This window comes from Onychomys torridus, chromosome 2 (genome assembly GCF_903995425.1).
Source record: "Onychomys torridus chromosome 2, mOncTor1.1, whole genome shotgun sequence".
In the NCBI taxonomy this organism is placed as follows: domain Eukaryota; kingdom Metazoa; phylum Chordata; class Mammalia; order Rodentia; family Cricetidae; genus Onychomys; species Onychomys torridus.
This window is the reverse complement of record NC_050444.1, coordinates 23,013,450-23,032,726: the sequence shown is the minus strand read 5'-3', so window position 1 is coordinate 23,032,726 and position 19,277 is coordinate 23,013,450. Positions and strand designations below refer to the sequence as shown.

At 36.4% G+C, this 19,277-nt stretch overlaps 1 protein-coding gene across 11 annotated transcripts in view; it reads left to right on the top strand.

Moving 5' to 3' along the window:
• Nucleotides 1-19,277, top strand: part of Ralyl (RALY RNA binding protein like) — a 669,774-nt gene that overhangs the window by 597,337 nt on the left and 53,160 nt on the right. For 8 of the 11 annotated variants that reach the window (XM_036177968.1, XM_036177966.1, XM_036177967.1 and 5 more), the window contains 2 exons: nucleotides 5,016-5,129; nucleotides 16,926-17,098. In XM_036177968.1, coding sequence (XP_036033861.1) covers nucleotides 5,016-5,129; nucleotides 16,926-17,098 — 287 coding nt within the window. The remainder of the gene's footprint in view (nucleotides 1-5,015; nucleotides 5,130-16,925; nucleotides 17,099-19,277) is intronic. The other 3 variants (XM_036177971.1, XM_036177969.1, XM_036177973.1) reach the window with 1 other exon arrangement.

Here is a 19,277-nt window from a genome sequence, read left to right as displayed (position 1 = left end):
TTGAAGGCACTCTTTCCACAGGAGTTTAGTTGTAGATCCTAAGGATGGATACATTTGTTAATTTACCCCATGTACCACAACTGCCCTGAATTCTACCTCTAAGTTTTCAGAATCTGGCTTATGATGACAAGACATGAATTTTTCTTTGGCAGTTTACCTGATTTATCATCTCTATTTAAGCTGTTAAAATCATTTTTAAATAAACATGATGATTTGGTCCCTAAACTTTCAAGACAAGGATGTGAGTAATCTGTAAAAGGATGAGGGAGACTATCAGAAAAAAAAAAAAAAAAAAAAAAAAAAACAGAAAATACTAAAAATTGGAGCTGTTGAATTTCCTGAGTGCCTAATCAAGAGGTATTCACTCAAAAATGGATCGTTTGCTATGGAATACAGACATGCAAAAGAAAAGTCAATAATCAGTGAAAGTGTAGCAGTAAATGTGAGGCACCATTAAATAGATTACAGGTGAGAACCTTACTCTTCAGTGGGTTTGCAAAAGAGGAATTCATATGCAAACAAGTCTAAACCCTAAAATCTTGGTTAGATTTTGAGAGACACATTTGGAAACAGAAAAAGCTTTTGATTAGAAAAACATGTTTACTCAATAATACAGGACAGCCTGAATCATGGCAAGTTCTCCTTTCACCACTTACTGGTCTCGTTGACACTGTGATCATGATACTAAGTAGTTGTGTTCATTTCCTCTAAGGTAGAGGATGGAAATTACACAGGTAGAACACCTTCATGTCCCTAAGGCACACAGATCTGAAGTCAACTTCTTTTTAACAGGAAGCTGTCCTATTAAAGATGGGTCAACTTAGATAAGACATGGAGCAGAAAGGTAAAAATGCACTTCCAGAATATCCTAGATAGCATTTTAAAGCCATTGTATTTGCACATCAATTACTTTCACATAATGTGGTCATGTTAAAGAAACAACTTAAAGTATGGAAAATTGATTTTCACTCAGGGTTTCAGAGGGTTCTCCATGATTCTGCATGATTTGGTACCATGTACTGAAGAGGATATAGTGCTGGGTGAGCATAAAGCAGAGAACAACTTCTCAAGCCATAAAGGACAAGAAACAAGAGATCAAGACAGAAGGTAGACAAAGCAAACATACCCACGAGGACCATCCCAAGGGGCTGACTTCTGCCAGCCACACCTCATTCCAAAAGGTTATAAAGCCTGCCAAAATAGTGCCACCAGCTGGGTCACAAGCATTCAAAACTTAAATCATATGTAAGACATTTGGGATTATATATTAACGGAATGTGTTTCTTATCTGTCTTACTATACAAAGGGGAGAGATTTTGGAAATTTTCAATTAAGCACAAGGCTGATGATTTATAAATATTACTTTAAGAACTGTCTACAAGAGGATAGGTGAGTAGAAGGCAGAGAGTGAATAAGAGTGAACGAAAGCAGAGGTAGATATATTGGACCTACAGCTGTGTTATTTATTTAACATGTAGTTTTTGAAAAAGCATAATTAGCATAAGTCTTCCACATGCAGCACTGAGATGAGGAATTGACTTCCATGACTCTGGGAGAGGCAGACAGCACTGTTAGCCTGGGCTGCTCTCAGCAGCACCTGTCTGCATTTTTTTTTTTTTTTTTTTTTTTTTGTCTTCCAAACTGATGGCCCCGACTACCTCAGGACGTTTTTATTTATACAGGTTCCAATGTATTGAAGCACGAGCAGTTTCTTTTCCCTTTTTTAATTAAGAAATTTTTTATTCATTCCACATACCAACCACATGTCCCCCCCTCTCATCCCTCCTGCTCCCCAATTCCAGAAGTCCAGGGAAGGAAAAGGGATTCTATGGGCAAGGGGCATCAAGACCATGATGGGGAAACTTAAAGATACAACCGAACCAAGCTAGTGGGAACTCATGAACTTTGGACCAACAGCTGTGGAACCTGCATGGGACTAGACTGGGCCCTCTGCATGGATGAGACAGTTGTGTAGCTCAGTCTGTTTGAGTGGCCCCTGACAGTGGGAATAGGATCTATCCCTGGTGCATGAACTGGTTTTTTGGAGCCCATTGCCTATGGTGAGACATCTTGCATAGTCTTGGTGCAGGGGGAGGAGCTTGGATCTGCCTCAGCACTTCATACTTTTATGTCTGGAGGAGCCAGACAGCTTATACAAGGCTAGAGACTCATTTCATTATTACATGGTTGGGCCATGGAAGAAAAAAGAACTATACATATTTCCTCCCTTTAAAGGAAGATTCACCCTCATAACCTTCAATAATGTTAATTAGACTGGAATATTAACACAATCCTTCTCTGGTCTTACAAAACAAACAAACAAAAACCAACCAAACAAACAAAAAAGCCCACTAGTGTAAGTCTAAACCTCAAACCTTGGCTCCCTAGACACTTAAAGTTTCTTATCATGTAAACTCCAAATTCTAGGTACATTCTAATGCAGGGTTAATGATGTGAGGTGTTGGTGACTTATCACTTTGTTTTTTAATATGATAAATAAACTGAAATTAATTGACTGCAGCTAAGGATTGACTTATTCCCTGAGAAATATATTCTATTAGTTTCTAGACACAGTTCCATTTTACATCATTGAAACCAGTTATCAGATAAAATATTTTCTATTAAATCTGATAGTTTTAAGTAAAACTACATGATATGCCTCCACCAAAGGAAATTTGTATCATTCTTCAAAGCAGAATCAATTCCTCATAGTGACAGATGATGTTTTTCAAAGTTAGCTGCAATTCAACAATGGTACTTTGATGTCTGATATAATTGACATCCAGAGTGAGTCACTGTTTAAAGTGAATTCTCCCCTTTTGTTGGGCAATTCTATCATAGAATTGCAGGAGATTAGTTTCCTGCAGTTTTTATCTAACGAAGTATTTTGCACTAGAAAGAAAAAATTAATTTAAAATTTGATTTAATAATGAGACAGGTTTTCTTTTTTGGACAGGAAAACACTCTATCTTTGAGACCTAATTACATTATGAATAATATATTTCTGCATATATTTTAACTGACAAATATATAAGCTTAAACAGATTTCATTTTATTAGTTTTTCAAAAAATTTGAAGACTAGAAATGTCAAATTTCACACTAATTTATTCTGAACTTCTGGATAATATCTAAGATGGAGTGATTATAAACTTAAATTAAAATGACAAAATAGATGTGTGTTCTAGGTAGGCAGCACAGCTCTGCACTGAGCTCTTGGAACCCAAGACTTACTTAATAGAGCTCAAGGACTGGGAAGTCTGTTGCACTTTAAGATCTCTCTTATGGACCCACGACAAAACCACTTATGGTTTCCAGATAAGTAAAATAGACAATATATTGAATTTCTCAAAAAAAATTATCACATTATATATCCTTAACTTTTGTATAACTTCTATTATTAAAATTATCCATAAACAATTTTGTGCATTCTGATGAGTCTTGTTCCCCATCTCTCTTCTCTTCCTCCCATTCCTACTGGCCTCCTTCCCTCCCTCTTCTCTTTCTCAAATTCATATCCTCTTCTTTCCCTCCCATTCCATTAACCTCCTCCCTTCCCTTCATCTCTTTCCACATTCATGGTGCTTGGTTTTGTTCAGCAGGCCATTGCGTTTAAGTAGTGATTAATCCATGTGGAATAATTAATGTAACCATTGGATTTATTGTATGAACCTCACAAGTGGGTACAGATTGAGGACGATGATTGCGACTCATAGTAGCCCATAACTCAACAGGCAGGATCAGGGTTCGTCCCAATCCATGACTGATTGTTCACAGGCCCAGTCTTATGTAGGCTCAATGCAGGCAAGTACAGCATCTTTGAGATCTTGATTACATAAGCTGTGTCATGCCCAGTAGACTGTATTTCTTAAACCTTTCCTCTTATATAAATAATTATTATTTAAATATGATATTGTCCTTTCCATAAGCCCCTGGAATAAATGGTTAATTTCATTGGCAAGGAGGTAATAAAATATGTTTTGTTTTTCATACCTGCTTTTGAACCTTTTTTCTCCATTTCTGGGGACCAAACCTGGTGTCACTTGCTTGCTAAGCAAGCACTCAAACAGTGAGTTGTATCTCCCACACATACTAGTTGATTTGTGCAATACTACTTAGCAAAATGAAAAGTTGCTGTTCATAATAGCTCCCATTTTCTCTTTAGAAACCAGATTAAATATTAAACATCTAGAATTAAAACAAATTGTTATACATATACCAGTGAGGTGGTATATGGTGTCATATATCTCTATGTCATGCAGTTGGAGGCTGAGGCAGGAGGATGGTGAGTTCAAGAACAGCTTGAGCAAGCAACATAGTGATGTTATCTCAAAATATATAAATAAATTAAAAATAAATTAAATTTATGTAAAAATAATCAAGGATACTGTCTGTGTGTTTTCTTTCCACCTGCCCCATGGCTTAAAGATAGGTTTGTACACTCTGTTGCTGTACTTTTAGGAAGAGCTTAGGCAATAGTGTATTCTCTCAAGGCCAAATGTCATATTTTTGTTTCAATCAATCCTCAAAGAACTATCTTGAAAATATTACTGATGTCTAGCCATGAGTGGTGGGCTATGCAAGAGTATTCTATCATGAACTACTTATTGAGACCCTGTCTCAAAATCAAAACACATATATAACAACATGGTGATTCAAAGTAATATTAACAACGCTATCAGTATTCCTTAAGCTAAGTCAGTTTATGTGGAAGGTTTATTCTCTTACTTGCCTGAGTAAGTCAAGACCTGGCATTATTCTGTTGAAAATGTTTTCAGATTCTTTTAGTCTCTCACGTGACCTTCAGTTAGAAGATTGAGTATCAGATTCTTATGTCACTAAGAGTCCTTACTTTTAATTAGCAAAGATGTGCACTGCTTCAAGATGACTAGCTGTAACAGAAAGCTGATGATTCACTGGGAATCTTATAAGACAGTCTTGAGAAGCACTGTGTCATAAACTGTGTTCTAAGTGGTCCATTTGATGTCTTGTTTTCTTTCCACTTTTCCCCTTCCAGTGAAATCAGATGAGTTGCAGACAATCAAGAAAGAATTAACCCAGATCAAAACTAAGATTGACTCCTTGCTAGGGCGCCTGGAGAAGATTGAGAAGCAGCAGAAGGCAGAGGCAGGTAAGTGGAAAGGAATCTGTGGCCACAGACAGGTTGGAATTAATCCCACACCATCAATTGTAGACTGCAGGCCAGAGAGATACCAGCTGAGTCACTAAGTTACAAAGCTACAAACAACTTTTGTAAGCTAAGAATTGCACTGATGAAATGGGGCTGCTTTGGAAAATATTAACAAATACTTCTTCTAAGATTAAGGTTTAAAAAAGATAGTACTTTGATGGGACAATCAACAGTAGATGAATCAAAATTAAAACTTTCTATCTCAGTATTAAGTAATTTGTAAGAAAATAAAGGCAAATAATGGATAGTGTCATCAAGATAATATATTATTCACATCTCATTAAATTAACCACAGTACAATACAATACAAAAAAAAATCCAAAGACCATTATTACAGAGCCCAAATTCTGTCTTTCCTGTGACCTTGTGAAATTTCTTCACCCTAATTCAGAAACCGGGAAGCATACAGCAGGTCCTTGGCAAACACAGGCCAAATTATTTGATTAATCCTTTACCACTCAGTGGGCTTTTTCGGGATTATCATCATAGTTCTTACCCACAGTCTAAAACAGTTATTACACCTTTTCTTGTATAATGTTTTAAGATCACATAAAATGAGAATTGGGATGAACTCAGAGCTGCTCTATATTTTGATTTGTGTTTTTCAAGTGCTAGATAGTTCAATAGCTGCTGTATAGCTGACATGGAGGTTAAGAGGAGACACATTAGATATATAGTGTGTGCCTCTTTCAAACTTAGCCCTTGCTCCAAGGATTGTGTGAATAATGCTACGTGTGTGTGTGTGTGTGTGTGTGTGTGTGTGTGTGTGTGGTCCTGAGATTTAAACAGAACTAAACTTACTAGGAATTTCATTTCTTAAAAATCAAATAAATGAGCAAAATGAGTTTGAGCAGTTATTGGTAAGTCCTGTTCCTTTCACAGAATGCAAACAAAGGTTCACGGCATAAATTTATTTCTGCAGCCACATGAGTGGTTTGTGCTGTACCTGGGTCTTAAGAGCAGGACTCAGGTTTCCCTCACAGCTGCATTCCTGGCTTCCCTGAAGTGTGGCTACTAGGGTACTCTTACCTAGTGAGCATTGTTGGGGACTAGAGTTGTGGCTGAGGCGCCTGCTTGGAATATAGAACTCCTTGCTAGAACCCATGATTCCTAAACTAAAGCAAGCATATACCTGCCTGCTTGTTTACTCTTGACCAGAACTGTTGCCCACCTCCTGGATGAGCAATGGAACATTTATAATTATAAGCACTTCAGAATAAGGTTATTCAATCTGTATTTTAAATATCTCATTAAAAATAACAGGTATCAGTAACTCTCCCTAGCATGTTAATATGAAAGAGGTATGACAGATTAAACTGAACAACTTTTCTTGAAAATTTTAATAGCACATTTTAGACTTAGAAAAGCTACAGTGCCTACATTTCGCAGTAAAGAAATTTAGAGTTTTAGAAAGTTTTGATGCACTGTCTATATCCATAATCGAAAGTGTTGCTGTAACTGAAATATCCTGTGATGTTGCCTAAGTCAATATTTCCCTTTGAGGAACTTCTGTAGAACTCATTATTATGTAAAACAACCCTTAGAGCAAAAGACTTTGATAACCAATTTGCACTTCAGTTTAAAGGATTATAGAGAACTCATTTAAATATAAATCACCTCAAAGAGAAAAATGTGATCCTTGTTCCAGCATATTATACCTTCTGGTTTCCTGCAATGAATAATACCTGCCACAGATCTTGCTGCAAGATCATTTATAAAAGTAACACTCTAATTCAAGCCCCGATTTTCTTTTTTTAAAAGCTGTCATCTTGCCTTCGCATGTCTTTAAACTTTTCCCAGTCATGAGACCATTACTTTCAAAATGACAAGTCTTGTCCTTGTTGCTGGCATGTCTCTTCCTTTTACATGCTATGAAGAAAATGGAGGTATTTAATTTGTAACTTCACTGTCCTTGTAATTGTCTTCTGAATAGCATCTCTATTTATGGAGATAATATAATTCTCTTCTTCATTTCCTGTATTTTTTCTGTGGAAAGAAATCAGAATTACATGGAAGGAGTTAACACTGTGTTATGGAGAGAGGAGTAAAATGCATTAAAGTTCGTTAAAAGGTACTCAAAACCTCATTGTTAAACCCAGGGGCTCTAATTTTAATGTTTAATTGGTTGAAAGCTAATTATTTGCTAGCTAGCACTTATTCTTCATTATTGCTCTTTCTATATCTTATTCCTTACATGGTATTAGCCATTTAATAAGGACTGTTTCCAGCATAAATGTAGTTAAGGGGGAAGAAACAGATGACTAGGAAGAAAAGAGAATTCAGAGCATGCCATGGGCAAGATATGGGGTAAGTTCTGACTGAGCTTCACAGGATTTGTTTCCCCAATGACTTCAAAGGGAGTTCTAAAACTTTCCAACAAAATCATTATAAAACACAATCATATTATTATGGACTGTCTACACCATAAAATGTTTTTAAATAGTTCTCCATGCACCTCTTCTTTTAACATTATATCTTTCTAAATACAGGATTGTATTTTCTTTTTCCTTACTTTACATGTTATAGTATCATTTATCATTACCAGGTATGTAGTCTAAAAGGCTTAAGACCTTTTAGACTACAGGAATGGAGAATGCCCCTCTAATGCATACTCAAGCACTTAAAACTATGGTTACTGTGATTCCACCATGCATATATTGGTTTTCCATTGAATAAAACAATTTTTAAAGATGCAGTAAACATATAAATTAATGAAAGCAATAATTAGTACTTCATAGCAGTTTAGATTATAAATTGACCTCATTGCTAGATGATTATTTAGGAGCCAAATGTAAATTTTCTTACACACACACACACACACACACACACACACACACACACACACAATTTATATGGCTGGCTTGCCTTGTGCTATCATATAACCAAGAAGTGCTATCATATAACCAAGAAGGTAAACCACTAGAAGGAAAGGTATATTATGTATTACATACTTGGCCAAATTACTTCACAGGAAACTACATTAAAAAACGAAATTTCTGTCACAGACCAGTGCAAAGAGCAGTGGACGTTATTTGGCTTAGATTTGCCGTGAAAAGCATACCTAATACATGAGCAGCAGCCTTGTCTGGGTGGTTACGATGTTAACCTGAGAGGTAAATTGAATTATCTGGAAGACCACACAAACTTTGGTCATAGTGAATGAATGTATTCTACCTGTATGTTTTCATACAACACAGAATTGTGAAAAGTTAATGCTGAAATGGTTGTATAATAAATTAATATAAAATTATAGGGCTTCTTAAGAAGCAAAGGAAAATTTTCAAGCTTAATATTCACGCTACCCCTGGAAATCTTTTCAGTTAACACTGTTTTTCATCCAGTTCATGCATTCATTTTATCTGTGACCACAGATGACCTTTTTCTGTACCAACCCTTCAGTAGGCTCTCCTTCGAAGAATGAAGATGCATTTCACTCTCACCTGATTTACCAATTCTTCCTCTGTCATCTGAAGCTATGTACACACAACAGTCTATTCAAGATTTAGGGTTTCTAATATTCCAACCTTTCCAAGGCATTTGAACATGGACTTAACATGGTTCATCTATGAGTTTATCTAAGCTGAATTCAAATTTTGGTTGAATCATCTCTGAAGTCTCTGTCTAAAGCAATATCAAGAAGTCATGGAGCTGCTTGTCTTGTCAATTTATTTTGTACCCTGAATCATTAATATCTCTCCTCATCTATTCTTAGTCAAACATGGACTATTAGAACTCAAAGAAATGAGTATTCTTGATAGGTCTTTTTTCTCCAGCCTCAGCTGTGGCCACTGATTCCATTCTGAACATTCCTGAATGCATCTGATGATGCTTCCAGTTAGAGACAGTGGTTTTCAACTCGGCTTCCTTCTTACACTGCTTGACAATAATTATAAAGCTGTGAAATAAAGCTCCATTGCAAAAACAGACATAGAATAAAAGTTCACAAGTCAGATTGTTGAAGATATTTATGTTTCTAAGTTAATACCTCCTAAAGGTCTAAGCCCAATTTTAAAATCAGAATTCCCACAAGGCTCTAAGTTAAATGTACTAAGTGGGTAAAAATCTGTGAAGAAGAAAAAACATACTCCAAGGTCCTCATTCTCAAATGTCCCTGCCATAATTTGACAGAGTACTAAAGATTTCTATACAAAAGCTAAAACAGTAGGCATCAGGGTAGACCGACAATGAGCAAGCCTGAGAAAGAAAAAAAGATTATACATTTGCTCTAGAGATTCCAGGTTCTCTCCCCTCATCCTAGGATACTAGGTGAATCGTCACTTAAGAACACGAGCAACCCAAGACCTATGCTGACATGGCATCCCCAAGGAAGTGGTCAAGCAGACTACCTTAAAAAAAAAAAAGAAAAAAAAAGAAAGAAACCTGTGTTTACATAGCAGCTGTGAGCTCCTAAATGCTTCTCTAATAATAGGAAAAACTAATGACTAGTTGCCAGGTAGAAGAAACTAGTAAAAGCACACACACATGTACACAAAGAACTCAGAGGAGGCAGATTGTACAGAGGAACAAAATTTTAAAACAAAACAAAATAATGGCAGCAAAAAACTGATATCTTCAGGAAGAAGAGACAGAACTGTATTGAGGAAATAAGAACAAAATTAGAAAAGTCAGTTTTCAAAGGGCACATAAGAGTTTATAGGAATTAACATATAGTAGCACAAATGAACAACTCAGGGTGATTGGAGGACCAAGATAAAGAAACTCAAAGGAAAATCTGTAATAGAGCTGGACATGAAGATGAAAAGGACATAAAATTATTTGTTTTTGTCCAGAACAACATGGTTCTGGACAAAAACTTTGAAAGACCATTCAAAAATTATTTTCATATTTTTTTTTTAAAAAAAGAAAGCAAAACTGAAGGATGTAGCTGACCAGTTTGTGATGATTTACCAAGCACCCAAGGAAATGCAAATAGATGGAAAAGAAGATAGATGCAAATAAAACTGCGCCATTGTGATATCCTAGAGGGAGAGACAGCCCTGGAGCAATGAGGAAAGAGAGGAAAAGAATGAGAAAAAAGTTTTCATATAAAGAAACAGGAATCAGAAAGCCAGAGCGTATGGCCTATCACCAGCTACCCTGAAAATTGGTGTGTGAATGGATAAAAGGTATTTCCAGATATGCAAAGTCCCAGAAGATTTACCTTCAGGTGACATTTTAAAATATACATTTATACTAGACATATGAACATTTTAATGAAGTATTTGAACATTCAACAATTTATACGAAAGAAGTCCTTAGAACTCCACCTAGCAAGAGGAGATAAGTGTCCTCAGGAACAAACCAAATTAAATATTTGGTGGGCTAAAGTGAAAATACCCTTTAGAGATAGCTGGAAGTTTCTGATGGGCTAGACATTTTAATTCTTTTAAGCAATGCCTGTTTACTTTGAGTTGGGTTTCAGTATGTTGCAAAGGAAGCCAGGGTAGGTACCTGCAGTAGCTTGTGTTTTCACACTTGTTTTACTAGAGCCTCTCCCCAGAGAGTATTTGGAAAACATACTTCCAAACAAGGATAGAATGCAGAAACGGGAAAATAGAGCTTTCCGAGAGCTGACGACTTGGGCCAAAGAGATTCTTGAGATGGCTGTACAGGGAATCCTAAGAGAAAAGCTGTCCAAGAACTTTGCAGAGGCACAAGCCAGATTGGGGACATGATCCAGACCAGAGACACAGGTGCACATATCAGCCAGGCTAACTACATCAAAGACATTGAGGAAAAACTAATAGTTGAGATACTTTACACATCTGTGTGGGGAAGGAATAAATTTGTGTAAGTCCACAGAGTAGTCACTTGAAACCAATTTGCTTAAAACATAAGGCATTTTTAATCATAAGGAAATTAGGAAAAAAATAGTCCAATGGGCTGGAGACATGACTCATCAGTTAAGAGTACTTCTTGCTGCTTTTACAGAGAACCAGTGAGCAGCTCCCTCCCACTGTGCAAGTGGTGACTCACAATCCCCAGTAATTCCAGTTCCAGGGAATCTGATGCTTTCTTCTGGCCTCCATGGTGGCCCATACGCAAGTGTGCATACATGTGCAAAGATATACACATAAATAAATAGTATTTTTTAAAGAAAGTTCAGGAAAACAGTATTAAAGTGTACTCATTGCTTAGCTGCTCAAAACATTTTTAAACTTAAAACAATGTAAAAACTGAAAATTGAACTGATCTATTTCAGCTTATAATATTACTTTCTAGGGAGATGCAAAATGAGTAGAAATCATTTGACAAATAAACGAGTCTATGAGACAGTAAGGATTATGTCAACAGATAATTCATGGAGGATTAAGATGGAGTGTATGTAGAAGCACAAAGGTACACATTGGAAAGAATCAGCTGGGAGAGCAAGTCTTCAAAGAGCTAGCAACAGTTGGCAGATAGGAACCACTCTTCAAAGTGGGACCTCTTAATATGGGACTACAAAAACTGGAGGTTTGTAAAGAAGCCAACTTTAATCAAGGCAAAAGAGATGAAAACTTCTGAAATTCATACTGGCAAGAATCTTCCACTTTACCCTCAGACATACAGAAAAGCAAGCCTGCCCTGAACACAAGGCAGAAGCAGTTAGTGAGACTCTTTTCAAGACTATTGCATTCAGAGTTGGGCACAGAATTAGACTCTGAATAAAGACCAGACTGGAAGATATTCGAATATTAGACAAACTGCCTGAGCTGTGCTATGACGTGTTGGCAGTTCCTGCCCAATGTGATTAGGCAAATTGTGATTGATAATTGCCTTTAGCAAAGGTACGTTCCTCTCTCCAAATAGACTGAGAGACTGGTTCTGTCCATCCATATGATGACCTGTCAGGGGGATGCATACTGGATATAGAGAACATTCATGGGTGGAAAAGATATATATCTCAAATGGGCAAAGAAAGGAAAAATAATTGAACACTTTCAAAGTGAAGATTCTAGGAGGAGGTGTGGGTCTGGGGTGAGCAAGAAGCCTATCTAAAGCTTAGTTAGGCACAGGGAAATGTGAATACTGTCTTAGTGATAACTGTTATTCCAGTTGTGATCTCTTTTTCCTCTGTGTCCTGTCTGTGCCCCATCACTATGCTGTAAATCTTGTCACTTTCTTTCACAAACTTCAGACAGTTAGGGTTTCCCAACCTCTCCTTTGTTAGTTGTACTGCTCCCCATAACTCTTACTTTCCCAAGACCACTGCCCCTATCTAGTGTTGATCCCCTTCCCCATGCTCATAGCTCTTTAATAGCCTGTTGATGTATTTCTCATATTCTTCATTTCTAGACTTTAATCTAATGATTTGATAATTTTACTCTATGATTCAACCATTGCCCAATTCACTTAAGATGTTTGCACTCACTCCCTAAAAAACACCCCTTCTTGGTTGTTTTCTCTCTGTCCCATTTCCATATACTGAATACTGAAACAGAGCCTCCCACAGGAGTGAGACAGAATTACATGCACACACCATAGAGATTGAATCTACCTGACTAGTCATGAGCCATTTGGGAAAATGTTCATAAAATTTACAAAATGACAGAAATAATATCTCCTTCAACTTATAATATTTAAGTAACCATAACACTTTTTAATAATTTAGATTTAAAATTTTGACATTTCATGTGACAAATTTGGGTTAATTCTCTCTAAAAATTAATTTATACAATGAATCTTTTAATCAAAACACATTTCTCGTATGTAATTTTCCTATGATTGTTAGTAATAGTATCTGTAATTATTGAATATTGAGCTGGAGCACTTTTTAAACCATTGAATTAAAACTCATAGATGTTTAAATAGAATCTTTTAAAAATAAATTTCATACTGATTGGGAAAATTTTGACTGTGAAATTCTATCCTGGCTGTAGTAAATAATGGAGTGTTATTGTATCAACAGTCTTTCCCCTTGTCTGCTAAGTACAATTTAGCTGGGAGTTAGCTAACAATTAAGCCAGCATGTCAAAAAGCTTAATTGCCACCTCAGCCAATTTTCAGTCATATGGATAATAACTGTGAAGAAAACACAATTTAATAAAAATGCTTTGATGACAAATCCCAACAATTATAACTCGTTTCCTGAATCATATACAGCTTCCAAAGTAAAATGAGGTCTGCTGAAAAGGTTTTTACCTTTCCATATCAGGACAGAAATTTAATATCAAATGACTTTTTTCCATCCCATTTGGAGCCATAAATATTTCCCCTGAATCAGAAATACCAACCATTTGCATTTCTTTTCCTTTGATAATTTAGCTAAGATATGTTCCCTAACTGAATGGATTTTTCATTCTTGAACTTAGAGATTATCCTCTCTTTGAAGAAATTCAAAGTATTCTTTCCCTGAATGCCAGGTAAGCTCCTCTGTATACTGGAGACGCATTAGGAGTCAGCAGAGCCTGTCCTGTCTGAAGTCTTCCTGTGGGTTCCTCACTTGCTTTATTTATGCCACAGTTTCCCCATGTATAAAATGAACAATAATACTGTTGAAGTGTGTCCCAAGAACTAGTGCCCATGACTGTTGTATGGTCCGTACTTCAGAAGAACTCACTATCTCACTAATGTGTAGTCATTATAAATATTTTTATTCTGTATTAGCCTTATAATTTAGATAACACTGGGATTTTTTATTTGGCATTAACTTCTAGCTTTGGCAGTCTTGATCCACACTTCCAAAAAACTGTAAGACAAAGCCACTTCTCTGCTCAGAAAAGAATCCATCACTTTGACACACATAAACCAACAGAGAGGCTCCAAGACATGCCAAAACACAAAATTAGCACTTTTCCATAACACATGAGTACTCCACACTTATTTTTCTTTTGAGGAATTGTCAACATAAATATGAACAATTCACCTCTAAGAATATTTCAAGCCCCTTACTCTGCTACAGATTGTGTTAGGAATGTTTATTTTGAATCTTCAGAACTTCTATTTTGTTATCATGATGCCAAATTCAACTGCCTTTTTTTTGTATAGGAAGGATTTGAATATGTTCAGTAAATGTTTTCGTGATAGGCTGTGACCTAGGCACCAGCAGAGAGAGAGACAGAGAGAGAGACAGAGAGAGAGAGAGAGAGAGAGAGAGAGAGAGAGAGAGAGAGAGAGAGATGAAAACAAATATTTCTGCCTGAAAAATCTTTACTGATATATATATTTTTTTCAGACCAAAAGTGATTATTCAGTTGCAAAACAGCAGCTTAGTGAACAACTATGCTTTCATGTGTAATTTATTCGTGGATCCTTTTACTTACTCTTCTTGGTATGTGACAATTCCCACTGAGCAATTACAGAATTCTATGCTGACCAAACCTTATGAAAATCCAGGCTGGCCTAATTTCTGTTCACTGTTAAATCCCATGAATCAATTACCAGTATCACTAAGGGGTTTATATTTTCAACCCAGATAATATCTCCTAAGCATCTAAGCTTTCAGGTTAATGAATGAATGGATGCAGATAGCTTACAGGTTTTTCTTTCCAGCCCTGATGTCTTTGATATACACTCTCAGAGGACTTACAGGCATATTATGTGTACAGAAGCCACAGAGTAATTTAATATTTTATGTTTGTTTAAACTGAAATAAGAAGACCATGTGAAAGCCAATATGAAAATTATCTCTTCAATATGTTCTTAAAAATTCAGAAGTAGAGATTTTTGACAAGCAAATTTTCTGTATAATAATCAATAAAGCTTCCACTTTACCATTGTTTTGAGTTCTTAAGCTCATGTATTTGTGTGGTCTCTGCAGTTAAAAGGCACATTCACACCTTTTTCTCGTTCAAGATAGCAACTACTTTGGGAATCCAATGTTACATTTTCACTTACCTTTCAGAGAACAAAACTAAAGTTCATAGGAATAGTAATTAGCAGAAATATGTACTCTATGTCTTATATCCTAACAACTTACAGCATCACTTATACTTAGCAGACACATAAAATGATGAGGCATATCAAGAGATTGTCTGAAAATAAACCTCATTTTGCAATGAACATTTGTATTGTTCCGATGAGCCTGGCAATGACCTAGAGAGGAAAAAGATCATATTTCCCAGGAAGTTCAAACACTAAAAGAATCACTGGTTAAACAACAGCAGATCCAATTTAATTTTGATAAGGGTTACATAGATTTATAAAAATCAAACAAAAGATTTTTGGCTAGTTATATAAGAACTACTTTGTAATCCTCAGAGGACTTTCCATGGTAAAATCACATGGCCATCACATTCATCAGTACACCCACTATATATGCGCCTGGAGAGGAAGCTCATCTTGACACATTGGTTACATTGTTGTGAGGTCTCTGAGGCTAATTAATTGACAGAAATAGATTTTGTGGATATACTAAGAAAAAACTGGCCATTTTAAGATGCCTACTATAGTCATTTACTCTAATTATAATTATTCTGAAGCACGGCCTGATATCCACTAGATTTTTAACTACCATTCCCTGATCCAAGTGATACTCTTGCTAGTATTGAAGCCTGAATATATATAAAATGAGAATTCCCTATCCTCTTTAATGCTATTGTACATGTTTATGTCATCCTCGACAGCTTATAAAACATTTTCCACCCATAAATTGTTAATCTTCAGAACAAAGTTCATGTATTTATATGATGTAATATGTGGCAAAACTTAGAATGAATCCTGATGTCTATAGTGCCACCACTAAGTAACTTACATATAGCATTAGAGCCCTCTCATCTGGTAGACGACAGGACATACCCCCACCTTTCTGTCTTTTTTCAAAAACATCTATTATTCTGAGAACTGAAATGGAAGAATGCATAGACACACATTATTATAGAAATTACTGTAATGATATTCAACAATATGTAGAAAAGGTTACCTCTACATTTATATAAATTTATGGTCATGAAAGATGAATAAGTAAGCTCAAAGTGGAGCCTATTTAAAGCTCAAATCAAACAGTGGAATGATGTTTTAATAAAATAATAGTAAGCAAAATTAATGAGAACAACATAGCTTTTAAGAGATTGTGAGCACTCAGGGGAACACTGTAGAGAGAGAAACAGGATGTAATCTTGTTTGTCCAATGCTGCTTGAAGTGTTTACAGGAGATGAAAACAACCAGTAGAGAAATAATTATTATCTGTCAGCACTACTTCCACATATGACCTTCTGCAAACAGAATGTACCAGTCCTGGCAATGAGAGGAAATCCTGTTAGTATGGAGTTCAGCTTCTCTTGTTGAGCACTTATTATTTGCAAACTACTGTACTAGCACTTTTATTTTCTGCATCAAACCTTAAAAATTTAGGAACACTTATCATTTGTAGAGAAGAGAAAATAGGCACATGGCAGGTCAATCATTTCTTCCTTGTATGGCACCACACTCCCACTAAGTATTGAATCCTGGCTGTGGTTCTAGGCAGTTTGACATCAGGATTTTTCACTCGGAGAGACTATCCTTTTTGGAGTCTCACATGAAATAAAATATTTAGGAAGATCTGTATACTAATGTAAATATTTATTTATATATTCTTACCATCTTAAGACTCTACTTTTTGCCAATTTCATTTTTTAAATAAATTTGCTTACATGTAAACACACACATATGTATGCATGTAATTCAACTATTGAATAAATTTACTGAAAATATCCTTATCTTTTACATGCTCTTGACAGCTCATTCTTTTTAAGAGTTCCCTGTTTTTCATGGTTTTTCCAAATGACTCATTAGCAACCCAAGGTAGTAGTCATCTGCTTTCTCCCCCCTAGAAGCTCAGAAGAAGCAATTGGAGGAGAGTATAGAGCTGATCCAAGACGAGTGTGTGTCAGAGAATGCAGACCACTCCACAGAGGAGCCTGCTGAAGGAGGGCAAGAAGCGGATGGAGGAGAAATGACTGATGGGGTAGAGGAGGACTTCGATGAAGATGGGGGTCACGAGCTGGTAGGAATGCAATGTTTGGTGTCCTCATCTGTTGGGTGACAACAATAGCATTTGATCAAAACATCCATTCTAAAATAAGAATTGAATCATTTGGGATTTCTTTATCTTTTGTGAATATATTCAAAGAAACATCAGTATAGTGCTTTGCACATAGCAAGTGCTCAATATATTTTTTACTATATTTAAACAATGAGAGTGAAATGAATGTAAAATGTAAGTGCTACATGCAATGCTAGGTATAATAAAGACCCAGATGTAAGACTTTCTTCTGCACATTCTCTCTCATAAAAGAATATTTGCATTTGTACAATTAAATGTGTGGGTGGACACAGTATGATGGTGACAAAAGCCATCTAATTTTTTCACAATTAATTGTTTTATTTAGCTATTTATTTTGTCTGTGCATGTACACACATGCTTTAACACATGTGTCCAGATCAGAGAATAGCTTGCTGCAGTCCGTTCTCTCTTTGCAGCACATGGACCCCAGGAAAGACTCAGAATTGTCAGTCTTTACAACAAGCACACTTACATACATAGAATCCCAACTCAGGTCCTCATGCTTTTATGGCAGGAACTTTACAGGCAACTCTGTATCTCCAGCCCCCAAACTGAAATCCATTTTATTTGACTATGCTTCTGAGTGGTCATATATTAGAGAAAAAAATGGCTGATGGGACAGAGCCTGATCATAGAGTCATGTGAATAAGAGCAAGCCTTGGTGATTTTATTATGATCCACTCACACAGAAACTGGCTGAGCAGAGACATTGTGCCTAAAAGTACTGAGATTTTTGCATTGAACCTTTGCTTTATAATCAGAAGCTTGGGAAGCTAAAGAATTAAATCTTATTATGCATGGTACTTCACTTTATCTGGGATTTGGAATATAATGAATGTGGATGATTTTGATGTTAAGTCCTTCCTCAGGACTAGAAACCATGGAGTTTGGGAAGTAAAAGCATAAAACTTCTCTTTTTCCATAACAGAAGGCATTAGAGTTGTGCAGATAGATGACACAATGATGCCATGTAGCAGGTGACAGAAGTCAGAGATAATCTCCTTCCCAAATGCCCAGGTAGTTACTCAGGCAGAAGCACAACTCCATTCTAATACAATGAACAAAGAAGGAGGGATCCAATCTAAACCAACTAAAGTCCAACCCAATGAACTAGTGGGAAGGGTGACAGGCCCTGTGTGAAACAAGAAGAAGCTGAGGACATGTACACTGGCTGCCAAGTAACATCTACTGAATATCCACTGAGTGAAATCAATTTCTGTGTGTCAGTCTAATCATATAGCATTAGAACGCTACTGAGCATGAACACAGTACTGTCAAAAAGTGAAAAAATAAATGCAATGATTGCTTCAAGTGTGGAATTATGTTTCTAAGGAAATGGTGTTGTTTGAGTTTTCCTGCCTAGCCCAGTCAGGACAAATCTCTCTTACCCGCCAGTCCCACAGTCGCTCAGACCCGACCAAGAAAGCACACAGAAACTTACATTGTTTAGAAACTGTATGGCCGTGGCAGGCTTCTTGTTATCTGCTTCTTCTATCTTAAATTAACCCATTTCTGTTAGTCTATACTTTGCCACATGGCTTGTGGCTTACCAGTGTCTTTACATGTTGCTTTTCATGGCAGCGGTAGGCGGTGTCTCTCTCCAGCCTTCTACTTTCCAGAATTCTCTTCTCTCTTGTCCCGCCTATACTTCCTGCCTGGCCACTGGCCAATCAGAAATTTATTTACACAGAGCGATATCCACAGCACTTCCCCTTTTCTTTTTTTTAAAGGAAGGTTTTAACTTTTACATAGTACAATTACATATAACAAAACAATTATCTAGCAAGAATTACAGTTACAATATTAAAGAAGATATCCTATCTATCTTATATTTGTGAGTCTAAGGTTTTATATCTATCTTATCTTGTATCATAACTGAGGAAATTATAACTATCTAGTCTTCAACCACATCAAAGACATCAGAAGGATTTAATATTACCTGAGAACTGGGAGAAGGATGCAAGCAACTTTCGGGAGTTTTGCAGGGTAGACAGAGACAGCTGGCAGCCTGAACAGTCACCTAATGTTCCTTTGTAATGTTGGGGCATTTGTCTTCAGCCCACAGGGCTAGAGTCTCTCAGTCACTTCTCTCAGTGTCCTGTTGAATGTCTGTCAGTTT